Source organism: Lynx canadensis, chromosome D2 (genome assembly GCF_007474595.2).
Source record: "Lynx canadensis isolate LIC74 chromosome D2, mLynCan4.pri.v2, whole genome shotgun sequence".
Taxonomy (NCBI): Eukaryota; Metazoa; Chordata; class Mammalia; order Carnivora; family Felidae; genus Lynx; species Lynx canadensis.
This window is the reverse complement of record NC_044313.2, coordinates 17,745,278-17,761,892: the sequence shown is the minus strand read 5'-3', so window position 1 is coordinate 17,761,892 and position 16,615 is coordinate 17,745,278. Positions and strand designations below refer to the sequence as shown.

At 49.4% G+C, this 16,615-nt stretch overlaps 1 protein-coding gene across 4 annotated transcripts in view; it reads left to right on the top strand.

Moving 5' to 3' along the window:
- Positions 1-15,576, top strand: part of VTI1A (vesicle transport through interaction with t-SNAREs 1A) — a 348,726-nt gene extending 333,150 nt beyond the window's left edge. For 2 of the 4 annotated variants that reach the window (XM_030334885.1, XM_030334886.1), the window contains one exon: positions 14,416-15,576. In XM_030334885.1, coding sequence (XP_030190745.1) covers positions 14,416-14,509 — 94 coding nt within the window. In that variant the 3' untranslated portion in view covers positions 14,510-15,576. The remainder of the gene's footprint in view (positions 1-14,415) is intronic. The other 2 variants (XM_030334888.1, XM_030334889.1) reach the window with 1 other exon arrangement.
- Positions 15,577-16,615: the final 1,039 nt, after the last annotated feature.

Below are 16,615 nucleotides of genomic sequence, written 5' to 3'. Positions count from 1 at the left end.
TCCAATAGAAACCGCTTGGTTTCCCATCCCAGGCCTACTGGCTTGCATGTAAGAGGTACACCATCCTCCATGAGAATCACCAGCTGGGCTCTTCCGTGCATTCTGCAGGCTGTGAAGGTCAAGGGGGCTGCAGATGTGGGGTCCGGCCGACCTCTGCCTGTGCTTTTCATCACCTTGTGAGAGGTCCGCAAGGCACACACAAGCTGGTTTGTGGCTTCTGTTGACCTCTCGCTGGCCTTCGACCCGGTAGTTAGGAATCGGTTATGGGCTAAGCTGGATACACTCAGTGTAGACCCTGGTTATTGATGCTTCTCTCGAGGTTGAACTTCACACTTCTGCAGGGTCAGGAGGGCCTCCAAGGGAATCCCCAGTACAGTAGTAGGGCAAGATGCTCTCACCCACCCACCCCCTTCCTTTTCATTTGTTCCTTAATAACCAGTCAGAGGTCACAGACTGAACACCCACAGGCCCGCTCTGCCCCGCAGACAGATGTGCTTTGTTTGGCCACTCAGTGCTTTGGAAAACTTTTACTTGGTCGCCAATGTTTAAAACTTGGAGGTTTCACAGAAAGAACACAATTTCTGGCTTCTGTCGGCAAATCAGAAGATCCAGCTGTGCGAAGCCCACTTTGAGCCCCGTGGCAAGCAGGAGCAGCACGCCCCCCCCCCCCCCGCCCCGCCAGTCTAGAAAACGGTCAGGCACTCCGGGTTCTCCCAGTCCCCACTCCTGATGCCCTTGGACTGGATAGAATAACAGTTAGAATAACACGTGTTGTCAGGCCAGCAGGTGACGTGGCTTCACCTGGCACAGACCTGGAGATCCTGCCATCTGACCATCACCCCACCCCAGCCTCCTCCCCCACAAAGAGCTATGAGTCAACCATCCTGCCGATGGTTAAGCCTTCAGAGGAGGCCTTCTTAACCTGGAGTTTCCCTGCTCTAAAATGATTAATGCTGCTCTGGGGTATGTAAAAATCAGTGTAAGGGAAAAGATTATGAAGGACATGTCATAAGTTTGAGCACACGGTGCACGACTCTCTGGGGGCATCATGTGCTCTCCGGCCAGGAAAATGGAGTAGCCCAGGGATTAGCACCAGCAGGAGGTGGAATGGAATGGAATGGAATGGAATGGAATGGAATGGAATGGAATGGAATGGAGGGACCAGGGGCAGAACAGGATGCCCGGAGCCCAAGAATGGGGTCACCTGCTGGAGGCTGGAAATATAGAGGCCTGTCAGGAGCCACAGTAGAAACGGAGCTGCAGAGAAGGCAGAGAAAGAAAGGGAAGAATACCCTGGCTTCTCTCTGCCTCCCACCCCCGGTGTCCTCCCAGTGCCTCCCATTGGCTGAATGCGGCGGGAAGCCGGTCGACACAGAGTGGCATGGCGGCAGGCAGCAGCCTCTCTATGCTGTAGAGAAAAGCAATAAAGGAACGGGGAAAGGACTGAGGAGAAGCAGCCTCAGAACCGGCACCACGGGGATATGATTCAGATATCATTCAGCTTGCCACAGAGCCAAATCTGGACAAGACAGAAAAGTCATAATCTAGAAATTGTAACCACATCCCTCAAGAGTTGACAGAGATACAGGTAGCTGATAAACCACCGCCAAAATGTTCCTTCCTCCTGACATCCAGAAAGAAAAAAAGGTGTAAATCCATCACAATTAGGAGATAAGTATCTAACATCATATCTTGCAGAGAAATAATGTTAGAGCTCATCACAAAAGCCGAGGCAGCTGCGTCTCCACCAATGCAATCTCAACCAGCCATGTTTCCAAAGAGGCATCTCGGCTGCCAGGGGGTGTCCCCAGGGAAACTATAACAGAGCCGGAAGAGGCAGCCTCCACCTTCCTGGGTAACTTAGTAGCTGCTGAAGATGGGGCTACCGGGAGCGTGGCTCAAGCCTGGACCCACCGAGGCAAGCTAATCAGGGTCAGCAGCAGGATGCGCCCTGCAGGAATTGGAGAGAAATCTGCAGGCTTTCCAGGCCAAGGCACCTGAGGTGGGGGCGGGGGGCGGCGGGGGGAGCTGTCTACTGGAGGGGGAGCAGCCAAACAGGAAAGAGGTGCAGGGCACATTGTGGGGAAATCTGTGAGTCCTAATAGAGTAGAATAATAATAATTCTTACACTTACATACTGAGCAGTTACTATTACCAAGCGCTGACCTAAGACCTTCATGTGGAATTAACTTATTTATTAATGTAATTCATTGAGGTACTGCTATTACTGGCCATTTATTTATTTATTTATTTGAGAGAGAGAGAGCACGAGTGGGGGAGAGAGGCAGAGGGAGAGAGAAAGAGAAAGAATCTTAAGCAGGGCTCAAACCCATGACCCTGGGATCTTGACCTGAGCTGAAATCACCCCCGTTCCATTTTTTTTTCTAATGAGGAAACCGAAGCAGTGGTTCTTTGGAACTTCCAGATTCCTTGCGTTGGTGCTTTTGTTTCTCTTTTTCAGTAGAGGACCAAAGGAGGATTGTCCACATTCTGTGCTCCAGGAGAGAGTAGTTTCCAGAGAGAGAGAGTACATTCCCAATGTCCAGGCGGGGACACTGGGAAGAACACTGCCATCTACTATCACCATCACACCATAAAATAAGAACATTTTCACCTTCTCATGCAAACGTGGCAAAAGGACTTAACCTCCGAGAAATAATGAAGCAACTTGCACAGCTGGTGTGTGGCAGATCCTGGGTTCGAATCCGGGCGGTTTGGCTCCAGAAATGAAAGGAGCTGATCGGCTTCTGTCCGAATGGCTTCTCTGGAGGATGGAAGGGTGGGGGGCCCCCCAGCCAGGAGGAACGGCAGGTGGCCAGCTGAGCAGGGCAGTGAAGCTGCTCACAATACAGGGGCAGGACCCAGTGGGAGTGGGGAACCTCAGGGCACCCAGCAGGAGGGGGCGGAGCGTGGGGGAGAAGCACCTAAACTGGGAGCTGGGAAAGGGGTCATCCTGGCCTGTCATCGTGATAGGCTGCCTTGTGCTGAGAACTTGACCACGGCTACATCTGAAGTGGGCCTTGGCTTCTCCCTGGGTAGGCCTGAGCCACCAAATCTGGGTTGTCATAAGTCAGGATCATTGTGACATTAAATGACATCACACATGCAATAGACATCCAAGACCACAAAAGGACACCCTGCCTTTTTAAGAGTGTCTAGAACACAGTCCCGTGTGCTGCCCACACCCTGTACCGCGAATGCTTGGGAGAGATTCCTTTATTACATTTCATGGATGAAAAGAGACTTTTAGACCTTTCCCGAGATCACACAGTGCGTCTAGCTAATTCTCTCACCTGCTTTTTTCTGTCAGGCACTCTATTCGGACAGATGCATTAGATTAAATCTTCTGCAGATCGGGCATCTTCCTAGGGTATATTCCCTCATCTGTAGGATAGGTGATGTAGACATAATAAAAAATCATGCTGTTCGAGGTCACTGGGGGGACGGGCAGTTGTGAGAGGACAATTGCCATTCCCTTTTTCCCCCGAATTCAAGGAGGGATCAGGTGATCATGCATTTACCTAGAAGAGAGAGGCAGAGAGGACAACGGCCAATGTGCCCATAACTGAAGAAAACTGACGAAATATGCTACTGAATAAAAATGAACCTCATCTAGGGGTGCCTGGGCGGCTCAGTCGGTTGAGCGACCGACTTTGGCTCAGGTCATGATCTCACGGTTTGTGAGTTCCAGCCCTACGTCAGGCTCTGTGCTGACAGCTCAGAGCCTGGAGCCTGCTTTGGAATCTGTGTCTCCCTCTCTGTCTGCCCCTTCCCCACTCATGTTCTGTCTCTCTCTGTCTCAGAAATAAATAAACATTAAAAAAATTTTTTGGGGTGGCGCCTGGGTGGCTCAGCCAGTTAAGCGTCCAACTTCAGCTCAGGTCATGATCTCGCAGTCTGTGAGTTCGAGTCCCGCGTCGGGCTCTGTTCTGACAGCTCAGAGCCTGGAGCCTGTTTCAGATTCTGTGTCTCCCTCTCTCTCTGACCCTGCCCCATTCATGCTCTGTCTCTGTCTCAAAAATAAATAAACGTTAAAAAATTTAAAAAAAAAAATTTTTTTTAATGAATATCATCTTAATCATTTACTGTGCATTTACACTGGGCACTAAGGAAAGAGTTGACTTTGGTTAATTAGCATTCTGTACTTTCAACAAAATTAACTAGCATACCCCATTATTCTTTCTATGGAGAAGCATATAAAGATGAAGATTTCAGGGGTGCCTGGGTGGCTCAGTCAGTTGGGCGTCCGACTTTGGCTCAGGTCATGATCTCACGGTTTGTGGGTTCGAGCCCCGCGTCGGGCTCTGTACTGACAGCTCAGAGCCTGGAGCCTGTTTCGGATTCTGTGTCTCCCTCTCTCTCTGCCCCTCCCCTGCTCACGCTCTGTATCTCTCTCAAGAATAAATAAACATTAAAAAAGATTTAAAAAAAAGATGAAGACTTCAACGACTTGCCCTTCAAACAACCAAGAAGAGTCTGGTAGAAGACGTAAGACAAACCGATTATATCAATAACCACCATAGTATTGGGGTGTCCTGCAGGGGTGGAAGATAAGATTAGGGGGGTGATTTGAGGCCTTGGCGAAAGTGGGGATGAGAATAGTCTCCATGTCACAGGATTATTGTGAAGGTTCAACAAAGTGTAGAAGAGACCAGAACAGCACCTGGCCCAGAGTAAATTCCCAGTGAGTGCGAGCTGCAGGTGCGATGTGGCTATGTCTGTGCTCAGTCCTTGATGAGGCATCGCCCCCATCACCAGGGACACCACCCCGCCGAGGCCTGAGGAAGAATCCCCAGAGAGTCCAGCCGGGTCAGATTTTCTAGCTCCGAGATTCAAAAACTTTCATGGTTCTCTGATTGGGACTTATCTTTTTATTTTTTATTTTTGGAGAGGACAGAGGATTGTCCACTTTTTATTTTGCCGAGTAAGAGAGACTAACTTCCAAGGAGAGAGTGTATTTCCGATGTCCCAATAGGGTCATCGAGGCAAAAACCTACTATCTACTATCACCATCACGCCGTAAAAGGAAGGGCATTTGAACTTGAACATGGGAACGGTGGACAGGACACAATCTCAAAGAAACGGGCGGTCCTTTAAATTGTGTAATCTCGTTTTTGGGGAGAAGGAGCCTTCCGTGTTACTCTTTGTTTATGGCTTCAGCTTCAGTCTGGAGTTGGGGAGCCACTGTCTTCCGTCACACACGCACCAGGTCGTGTTCCTTGATTTTGTCGAACGGGCCCCCTTAGAAGCAGCGTGTTTGTGAAGTGCCATCGCGTGCCGTCGCCACGGTGGCCCTGGCCGCTCGGATGAGCCTGAGCATTACTGTGAAACAAGAATGGGCCTGGGGGGTCTGAAGGCCCAACTGTCCCCCAAATGGTTGACCTTGGACACGTCCCTTCGCCTGTCAGGGCCACAGGGTCCTCACCTCTGTAACCAAGAGTCCTGCCCAGGGTGTGGAGACCTCTGCCAGCTCTAGCGGTCTGCAAACCTGTGAGGGTTTAAGTATATCATGCGTTTCTAGAGCATCATTATTTCATTCCTTTCAAGTTTTTTCTAAGCACTTTGATTCTATCTGAAAGCCCAGTCACCAGCAAAGCCACCCTCCAGGCCCCTTGCCATGGTGGAGTCCATATTTGAGAATGGCGGTGGCCGTGGTACCCCAGCTGAAATTTGATGTCCACATTTGGCAACAGAGCTCAACGTAACCGCAGATTACTGATCAAAACCCGTCGGTCTTATCAGTGAGCTCTGACAGGTACTTGCTGGCTGCCTTCCCAGGCTGGGAAGGCATCCCCGAGCCAGGCAACGGGACCCCCTCCTCCCGCCTTTGATGTCCATGCGGCCACCTCAGAGAGAAGGAAGCCCTGCTGGGGAGAGAGTCGTTGTGAGGCCCAGATAGACGCCAGCCTGTGGGAACAAGAAGCTTGGCGAGCTTGAGGAGGCGGCGGCTTCCTGGACTGCTGCCTCCCTCCACCTTCCCAACCAGCCTCTGGAAGTTTCCCAGGCAACTTCTCCGACCTCTAGACAACTTTCTTCCCGCCTCTCACCTTTCCTGAAATGGCATCCTCTCTCACAGAATTATTTGCCGACCGCACGCATGTAAAGGGCTTTTACCTTCCAAAGTGCCTTACCATCTTTAATGAACTAATCCCCGTCTCCCTGTGGTTGGGGGAGCCGAAGTTGCTTGGGAAGGAGCTGAAACCCACCCCAGGCAAATCCACACAACAAATTGGCCTGCGCTGGCATTGCTCTAATGATGGCCTTTGTTGTCAGGTTTCTGTGATTGATTGCTCATCGTGACACCCTGAGCTCCCACAGGGCTGGGACTCTCGTGTTACCTTTTTTCTTCGGAAGGACTTGGCCAAACCGGCCATACCTGTCTGTGCGTGGCCCGAGGACCACCCTGTTCTCCAGCAGAAAAGGGCCAGCCTTCCGTAGCTTTTAGCTGTTAGACCAGGAGCGAGCAAACTGCAGTTAGCCCACTGCCTGGTTTTGTATGGCCCACAGGACCAAAATCACTTTACGTTGTTTCTTTTTTTTAATATTTATTTTTGGGAGAGCGCAAGCGGGAGAGGGGCAGAGAGAGGGGGACAGAGGATCCGAAGCGGGCTCTGTGCTGACAGGCTGACAGCACAGAGCCCCATGTGGGGCTCGAACTCAGGAACCACGAAATCCTGACTTGAGCTGAAGGCGGACCCTCAACTGACTGAGCCACCCGGGTACCCCCCCTTTACGTTTTTAAATGATTGAAAAAAATCAAAATAATTTTTTTGACATATGAAAAGTATATGAAATTCAAACTCCCGTTTCCTAAAAGGAAGTTTTCTTTGAACACAGCTACCCTTGCCCGCTTACGTTGTCTAGGGCCGCCTTCGCGCCACAAAGGGCAAAGCTAGCACTTGCAACAGAGACCACATGGTCCACAAAGCCTGAATATTAGTGTCATGAGTTGAAATGTGTTCTCGTCTGACCCTCTGGCCCCCCAAGTTCATGTGTCGAAGCCCTAACCCCAGGACCGTGGGACGTGACCTTATTGGGAAATAGGCTGACGTTACTGGTTAAGATGAGGCATACTACGGCAGGGTGCTCCCCTAATGCAGTAGGAATCGCGTCCTTATAAAAAGAAGAAACTCGGGCACAGATACACGCACAGGGAGACGGCCATCACCTAGACGGAGATCAGGGTGACACAGGCACCCCAAATATTGCCAGCGCACCACCAGCAGCAGGGGAGAGGCGTGGAACAGATTCTCCCTCCGCCTTTGGAGGAGCCAACCTGCCAATACCTCCGTCTCTAGCTTCTAGCCTCCAGAACTGTGAGACCGAGAAATTTCTGTTGTTGAAGCCCCCAGTGTGTGGTCCTTTGTAAACTAATGCATTTGCTCCCTCGTCCCTTTACAAGAAGACAGTTGCTGATCCCTGTTGAACGAAGTGGAAATTTGGAAGCGGGGTTAAGCTACTCTGGTCCTCACTCAGGACCTAACCTAGGTGTGCCAGGGCTCAGGCACCCGTCCCTGCCTCCTGGGTTCCTCGCTGGAGCGTGCTCCTTTCTCCACCTATCAAAATGTATCCCTCCTGTGCCCTGTTCCCTCAGGGCTGCCGGATAACCCACTTCTCCTCGACTTAGGTCAGGAAGTGTGGACGATGAATGGTGGGCGATGGCTTAGTAAGTTGGCCCAGAGATGACATCTGGTTTTCCTCTTATTTTTGTTTTAATTTTTTAAAATTATTTATTTTTATTTGAGAGAGAGAGAGCGTGCACGCGCATGCACGAGCAGGGGAGAGGGGCAGAGGGAGCGAGGGAGAGACTCTCAGGCAGGCTCCACACTCAGGGTAGAGCCTGCCATGGGACTTGATCCCACCACCCTGGGATCACGACCTGCGCCGAAATCGAGAGTCAGATGTTCAACCGACTGAGCCACCCAGGTGCCCTGGTTCTCCTCCTGTTTTAAATGCCTTATCCCAGAGGCAGGAGTCTTATGAGACAAGTCCTCTCAGGTCCCCCATCCCACGTGGCTTTGGGCAGCTGCCCGCTCTGTTCATGAATGGAAATTCTCATTCTGAGATGAAAGAAACAACAGCTCCTAAAGATTAGGGGCCCCACAGCTCGGGTCAAAATTTCCAGGGAACCAGGCTGGGACTCTCCTGCCCTTAGAGGAAGACTTTGTACAGTCCCAAAGTGAATATGTGATGCAGCCTTGGAAACGTGGGTGGAGACATGGAGACCAGTCCTCAGAAAGGCCAAGCCAAGATGGCCAGGTCCGTATCCTGTTCTGGATCCAAAACTCCCATGTATCTGTGTCCTGGGGTTGCCATAATGAAGTATCACAAACTGAGTGGCTTAAAACGACAGCAATTTATTCTGTCAGAGTTCTAGGGGCTTGACGTCTGAAATCAAGGAGTCAGCAGGGCCATGTTCCTTCTGAGGGCTCTAGAGAAGAATCCTTCCTTACCTCTTCCAGATTCTGTGGCCCCAGGCATTCTTTGGCTTATAGCCAAACCTCTTCAGTCTCTGCTACCAACCTCTCACATGGCCTTATTCCCTGTGTCTTTCTGTGTCCTGTCTTCCTATAAAAACACCAGTCACTGGATCTAGGGCCCACCCTACACCACCCTAATTTTATCTCAAGATCCTTAACAGATTACATCCACAAAGACCCTATTTCCAACTGAGGTCACCTTCTGAGGTTCTGGGTGGACGTGAATGGGGTGGGGTGGAGAGGGACACTGCACCTCAGTAAAATCAGTATGGTTGAAGTGAGAGAAGTCTCAACCAAACTTGCTGAAATCCAAAGGAAAGTGTTTGACTCCTGTGACTGGGAAGTTTCAGTGTGACTCTTCCTGCACGCAGCAGGATCCAAGGGTCCAAATAATGCTTTTAGGAATCAGTCTCTTTTCCTCATCTCTGGACACTGTGTTCCTCCATGTTGGCATCTTTCAGGCAGGTTGCCATCCTGCAGGGTGATAAGAATGGCCTCTGGCTGTTCTAGGCTTCCATTGTCCCTACAATCAATCCCAGTAAAGAGAGTACCTTTTTCTTGACTTTCCAGAAAAAAAAAAAAAAAAAAAAAAAAAAAAAAAAAAATCCCCAGAGGTCTCTATCTGGCTCCGGTGACGTGCCAGTTCCTGAACAAATACTTGTGCAAGGAATAGAGAGCTGTGATTACCTGGGCCTGCCTGGGTCATATGTCTACCTGTGGAATCAGAGAATTGGGATCAACCCTACCTGAACTCTTGGGGTGAGGCTGAGGATACTTCCCAAAGATGCAGAATACAGAAGACCCTGGATGGCCACGTATCAGGGGGGCAGAACAACCGTACAACTCTAGCTCAGATGCAACCGTGTGCCCAGCTTTGAAAACGATGCTTCAAATTCAAGTTAAGGTTACAGGCTGATGACAAGGAACCATACCCCCTATTCCTGTTTGCATTTCTTTCTGGTGAATGCTAACGTTGAATTTGATATCGAACTTAGAGAGCCTTTCCCTTGGCCCGTGTTTTTGAGAACTTCCCAGAGAGACACAGGTGCAGACTCCTCGGCACAGTTTACCCCATGCTCTCGTGATTGCTAATCGTCCTGCCCGTTGTTCCTGTTCTGTCAGACCCCAGAGGTGGGGCATCATTATTCAGGCCCGTTGGCCAGGCAGGAAGGCCTGTGCAGGACGGGGCACTGAACCTATGGAGTGTCGGGCACTCTCCAGCTAATGAATGCAGGCTTGCAAAAGAGTCTGCACACTGCTGGCATCCTTAATGGGAGGGTGGCTAATAGCTAACTCCTAAAGCTGTGCTCATCTACGCGCAGCCCTTAGAAACCAGGAAGCACACAACAGAAACCTTCAGAGGAGCCCTTGTAGGTAGAGCCTCTCCTTCATGCATTCAGCAAGCACATTTTTGAGAATGTCTGTGCCAACCTCTGTTTGAGACACTAGGAATACAAAAGACAAAGGAGAGTCAGACCCTAGAGTCTACTTTTTATTGGAGAAACCCGCGCAGAAACAGAAAATCATAAAACTGTGTGATACGGGGTGCACAGGGAAGTACAAGAGTCAGACAAGGTCACGGTCAGGAAATTCTTCATGGAAGCAGTGGGAACGACACGCTGTAGATCAAGGACTTGGTTTTGGGATCTGGGTGAATCAACCTAACAATGCCCTTTAGGTCTCAAACAGCAGAAGACCTAACTCAAACTAACTGGAGAAATGAAGTTAACTTTTTTCTCATCTAACCCAAAGTCCAGAGGAAGGGTCGTTTGATACAGGGTTTCACCATGTTTTCAGGACCAGGGTTCCATTTCTCTGCCATTCTTTCTACTGCGCTATCCTCCGCGGGTCAGCTTCTCGGGATGGCTCCCCTTGTGGAAACAAAACGGCTACAGCAGATCCAGGCCTAACATCCACACCCCCCTATGATCCAGGTGACGCAGCATTCGAAGCCAGGCTCCTGGGACTCACTCGGTTGGAATGGCCTAAGTCACGTGGGTGCATCCCATCTCATTAAGCCATTTCTCATCGCCTTAAGACAACTCTGCTGCGAGACCAGGGGAGTCTCCTGGGCGGTGGTGTTGCATGTGATGAGTCGGGGATCCAGGCAGGAGCAGTGCCCGCCGTCCTGTAACTCCACTCCCGAAACATACAGCCTCCTGAATCAGAACGGCAAGGGAAGAGCCAGCCGAGAGTCAAACACTGCAAGTCAGATGCCACCCCCTGGCATGGGAGTGACAGCCAGCACTTCTGCTCACATTTCGTCGACTTAACGCAAGTCACGTGGCCGCACCTAACTTCAAGGGACAGGTGAGAGCCGTCTGTGCCTAGAAGTAGAGAACAGGGTGACGCCTCCTGCGACTGGAATTTCCGGGCTTCTCAAGCAGGAGAGAGAACCGCACCACGTGCCACGCCCGCCTGCCCCCTCTCTACCCAGTCCCCTCGATCCCGCTGCCACACGCAGGAGCTTGTTTCCAGAAGGGGAGGAGACTGGCAATGGAAAGATTAGCCGCTCCCAGGGTTCCACACGGGGATCAGTATTTTCAATAGTACTTTGTGAGTTCAGCCTCAAAGTAAATGGTTAATTCATCTTGTATCAACAGCACTGTGATTCATAATGTAAACTTGGAGAATCCTTGATGTTTCGGGCCCACATTCCTTTTAATTTGGCTCTGCGTTCTTTTAAAGCCACAGTGTGCTCACTTAATAGAATGCAGCATGCAAATGCACAAGTTTTTGCCCGGAGGCAATTTAGCCTGGCTGTTTCAATGGATGTCTTCTTTCAAGTGTATATTCTTTCTTAAATTATTTACTGGGTAAACACACTTTGCATTTTCAAAAGGGAGATTAAGACAGCTTGCTGCAGACCTAGCTGAACGTAAAAAGCCCCCGGTTGCCCAAAGTTAGAAAGAAGTTACTTCGGGCTTCCCCAAAGTTCCTTCCCTGGCTCGCTAGCTGGGAACCCCTCTCCCGGCTTGTTTTTCTGATTCTCTGCAAACTCCCTGTTCCTTTCTGCTTTGCCTACAGCAATACCTGCCAGCCGCCCCTGGCTGTGACTGTACTCCAGGCTTCCTCACAGATGGGGCCCGCCAATGCCAGCCTTTGTTTCCCCTGCTCCGGGCTGGCTGGTTCCTATCCATTCACGGGCCCCAGCAGCTCCCTTTTCTGGTCCTTAGAGGCACCATATCAACCTATAACACCTTTGAGGTCCAAAGCTGGGTTGCTAGCCTGAGTCAAGCTTACTTCCAACTCTTGTCTGCTCCAACTCTTCCCCCACCCACCCCCCTTCTACACGCTTTGTCCTAAAGATCTGCCAGCCCTTGGTTTGAAAGCAAGTGCTCTCTCCTGCGCACATCCTCCACCGCCCGCCTCCGTTCCGCGAGGACCGTTCCTTCTCTTAGCTTCAGGGAGAAGACCCAGCAGCGCTCGGAGAAGGCATATGGCACGAAGTTGCCTCTTTGGGGGGTTTGCTTCAACTTGTAACTTCAGCCTTTCCTGTGCGGACTCCCTGCGTTTTTTCTGCAAATTGTGTTTGCTCAGGTTTCTCCTCCGTTCGCCCTTGAATGGACCCATTACAATTACAGGAGCTGCGTTCTTTGATGATCATCCTTCGGGTGGGTCTCTTTTGAGTGCGGTGTGCCAGCAACTGTCCTGTGTGTGCTGGGGCTGTAGAGGAGAGGGCTCCGGGCTCCGGACACACCAAGGAGTGAGTGGACAGTTCGGTCTTTCTGAATGTCTGTGACCCCAGCAGAGAGGTCAGGCTCTCCTGGGATCGGTTATGTGCTGAGTGAATTAAACATATAAGCTGTGAAGAATGACTGTGGGGGAATCACACCCCTGTTGGCCTTGAGATGAGGGAAGCCCAATTTGGAAGGCCAGGGAAGAGCTGAGGATTCAGGGATTCCTGTGTATTCATTTTGCTAACCATGCTTCAGATTAAACAAGTAACACCCGCGGTTAATCCTTTATAAATTAGCATCATGGATGCCTTGGGGCCCTCAACCCACAAATAAAATGGTTGTCAACCGAGAGATACACTACCGTATATTACTTAAGGCAGAATTTTAAAGAGTTTTCATGCTTTTAATCTGTTTCACTGCTGAGTTTCAATTTTGCTGATTTCCTCTGCAAGTCTGACGCAGATGACTGTGGTAAATAGAGATTGTGACAGTGACTTGGGCCAACGGGATGTGTAGAGCCTGCTCTGAAGACTTCTGCCCCCTTCCAGAGAAGAGTGGAAAAAAATCAATTTGGGATTTAAATCAAGCCACCAAGTAGCACCGATCAGTGTTCATAATTAGCCTCACTTTAACAAGGCGTGAAGTCCTGTTTCTATTTATTTATTTGGGGGACAGAGAATCTTCCTGCCTCCTGAGTAAATATGGCCTGTTAAGTCTGAATTAGCTGTCATGGCAGAAGAATTAATGTCAGGGCGCAGCCTTTCTAGTGGGGAAGGGAAGAAATAAACGAGACAGATCTTAGCTGAGCCTTCCGTGATAAATGAGGACCGAGCAGACCATTCATCTCCTTCGAGGAAAGTGGACACAGGCACTAAAGCAGTTTTGCGGAAGACGTGTCAGCAAATGTGATCATTTTGTAACCTGTCAGGAGGCAAGGATGCTAGTTCTTCCAGGGGGCCACGGGGGAGGGGGCTTGTCTGACGTGACCGTCTCTCCATCCATCCATTTAGGTTTGGAGAAGGAGGGGGTGGGCGAGGAGAAATCCAGCTGAAGCCACAAGGATGTCTTCCTTCCTTCCGATGAGAAAGAAACTCATCCGGAAGCTAGAAAAGCCTGCCAACACCCTCCAAAGGTTTCTTCACAGAGATACAAAAGTAGGAGGGCAGGGTCTCCGTGAGACTAAGACAGCAGACCTTTTTCTGCTTGATATTTGCAGGAACAGGCCGATGGGATTTGCTGTGGGGTGTTAGGCACAGGGACGGTTGCCTCTACCGCCAGCCGCTCTATTGCTGTGGTGGGTTCTGTAGGAGGCGGGGGGGGGGGGGGGGGGGGGGGGAGGGGGGGGATGTGTGTGTGTCAGGCCACTTGACCTGGGTCCCCTTTGACAGTTTCAACAAAGCATTCTGTCGCTCAACCCCTTTTCTCAGACTGAGCTAACACGCTGTGAGGCAACTTCATTGGAAACTCTCTGAAAGCATCTTGGAGCATGTGTCTCTACTCTGGGTCTCCTCCTGACCTGCCAGTTCCCCGTCATTCACATTGGCTTATATTTGGGCCCCTGGAATCCCCAGAGGTGAGGGCCCACCAAGCAAAGCACATGAGGCGCTCGGGTACTCTGTAATTCTCATTTCCATCCATCTTTTTTTTTTTTTTTTTTGTTACGGAGCAAACGTAACGTTTCCTCCTGGCGTAACCGAGCAGTGAGCCCCAGTGACAGATGACGGTTTCACAGCCTGAGCTGCGAGTTTGACACTTGCTTCTTAATCCTGTCCTTTTCTTCCTAAATCTCTCTTTTACTTTTCCCCAGGTATTTTTGTACAGGTAAGTACCTCACTGACACATGTTTCCTTGGAGTCTTTTACTTTAACGGGAAACACTGCAAAAAAAATGAGGCTTGTCTCACATTTTAAATTAAAAAGAGAAGCTCGCGTGGGGCCCTTGATCGCTTAAAGATTACTACATGGTACCCTGAGCCTGGAAAGCCATTTGATTCGCCTTAGCATTTCTCTGAGTGCCGCGTGACAGTCACCACGGAGTCGTTCATTTCCTCGTGCGTCGTTTGTAGACCCAAAAAGCTCATGCGCGCGCACATGCACGTGCGTACTCACGTGCGTTCACACTCAAGCCCCACACGGGGCTCCCTACCCCCACCTGCGAAACCGTCGTTTGATTAGCCAACTTGGTCTTGACTGGTCTTGGTCAGAAAGTCCTTCATTTATCTGTGATATTTTTGTTTGTCCTTTGCTCTTTCCTAGAATCATCCAGAACCGCATCCTGGTCGTCATCTTGGCCATCATCCTCGTTGTCACCATCCTGATGGCGATCACTTTTTCTGTCAGAAGACGCTGATGGATCTGCTCTTCCCTGATAAACAGCAACAACGGCTTGTTCTGAGTAATTAAGACAAAATGGTCACATGAATCATTCTTTTGCGCCGACAGGCCCTGAACGACCCTCCCTCTTTTCACCACTGTTCGGCTGAAGGGCAGAGTGTAAAAATATTTTCTATTCCTGCTTGCGTGTGGGTCGGTTTCCTTTTCTAGGTTTGTCTTCACCCAGATTTGTTTTTTGTAGGAGAAGGTGAATGTTTATTTGCCTTTCGGTAATTTCATCTACTAACCAAAATAGCTTTGGTGACTTTCTTCCTTGCCCCGTGGACGTGTCAGGGGTCATGGTTTGGGATAGGGCGCGATGAGTCAGTCGTGGGGCATCTGATGGGCTGTGCTGTTTGTCACACATCTCTTGTCTCCAAATTGCCCTTCTGTGATGTCCAAGGATAAAAATGCAGAGAAAAACAGAGGCCACCGCCAGTGACCCACTCCAGCAAACCAGCCCTGTTGCTACCCAGGCATAATGAATATAGTCTACCTGCCTGAGTGCTTTCATTGTAAAGGTGGATATTTAATGTCACTTGTGCAGGAAATTGACTTAGCACTTTCTCTGTTTTTCTATGCATGTGTGTGTGTATATATATATATATATATATATATATACTTTTTTTTTTTTTTTACAGCCAAGAATATTTTTGCTGAGTCTGCCCAAGATCCACTTTTCATAACTTTGCTTACTGGCTACATGAAATATTTCCTTACCTTCCCCAAATCCCACAGTCCCTAGAATTTGCTGGCAAAGTAAGCCTTGGCACAATATTTAATTGTGACCCCCTCTCCCCTGACCTGTGTAAGCATCTCTGTATCCTTTCGGTTTTAATATCTGCACCGCCAAAAGCAGCCCTCATACATGCAAAAGGTCTGACAAGGTTCCCTCCACATCCATTCCAGTATGTAAAGAGAACATGAATATTTCAGGAAGAGCAAGAACATGAGTCCGTCAGTGTGAAATTTCAAATGTGATTATAAATATGGCATAGAGTCCTATAGGATGATTCACTAGAAATAAACTTTATGGAAAATGTTCACTAACCTCCTTCAAAAGAATAGGGGGGTTGCAGCGTGTTACAGAGGATGGCTTGGATTTTCTACAAAAAAATGTTAGCACAGCCTTCCTGACTTCACTGCGTATTCAAACCTCTGACATGCTTTGTGATTGTTTTTGGTTTCTTTCTGTCCGAGGTAACCGGGAATTGCGTTCAAAATGAGTTCATTTATGATCAGGCTTCAAGTTGCCCAAGATGAGGTCATTTTCCCCCTAGTCATAAAGCAAAATGTGTTTTTCTTAAGACTTCATTGGCATTTACAAGGTCTGTACTATCTTTTTGAATGTAATTGGAAGCTTTGAATCCTTGAAAAATCAGACCTGTTCTCTTCATAAAAAATGCTAACCACCTGTGCCCAGAGATTGAGATCACCTGGATGGGGCACTTTATTTTATATTTTGCCCCAACTCCGAGAAGAACCTTTATGGTTTAGAGAGGAAATGCAGAATGGCAAAATCCACCGGAGAGATCGTACTTAGCAAAACAGGCCAGGGCCTGCGTGTGTCCAGATAAATCATTTAGTATTGTATAAATAAAGCTGCAGCCTTTACTTTGCAGGGATCGTATGGGATTTTGGCAGGGGGAGATAGGACGGTGAAGGAGTGGGAAGGCAGTGCTAATTTTCCTATCAGCTTAAGGGATCCATCTCAGCAAGGTTCTTTTATTCCGATAACGGATTTTGTACATGCTGAACACATTGAAGAAACCATTAAAAAGCAGGGGAACAAACAAACAACCTCCTTCCCGTTCCAAAACACTAATGGTGGGGAAGTATTACACCGACCTCTCCGGTGGCTTCTTTGGAAACTGTTGATCTCAGCTAAAGCGGGTAACCAGTTATCCAGCTATATACGCCTCACGCCTCTTCCCAAGGCCACCCAGCAAGCCAGGTTGGTCTGATCATCTAAACCCGCTGGCTCCTCAATATTTCACTAACGCCTTGCGTTCATGTTGAAGTAGATGAAGTGGAGGGCGGGGGCCAGGGGCACTGCTTGCCTCTCAATGGCTTTTCCTTTCCA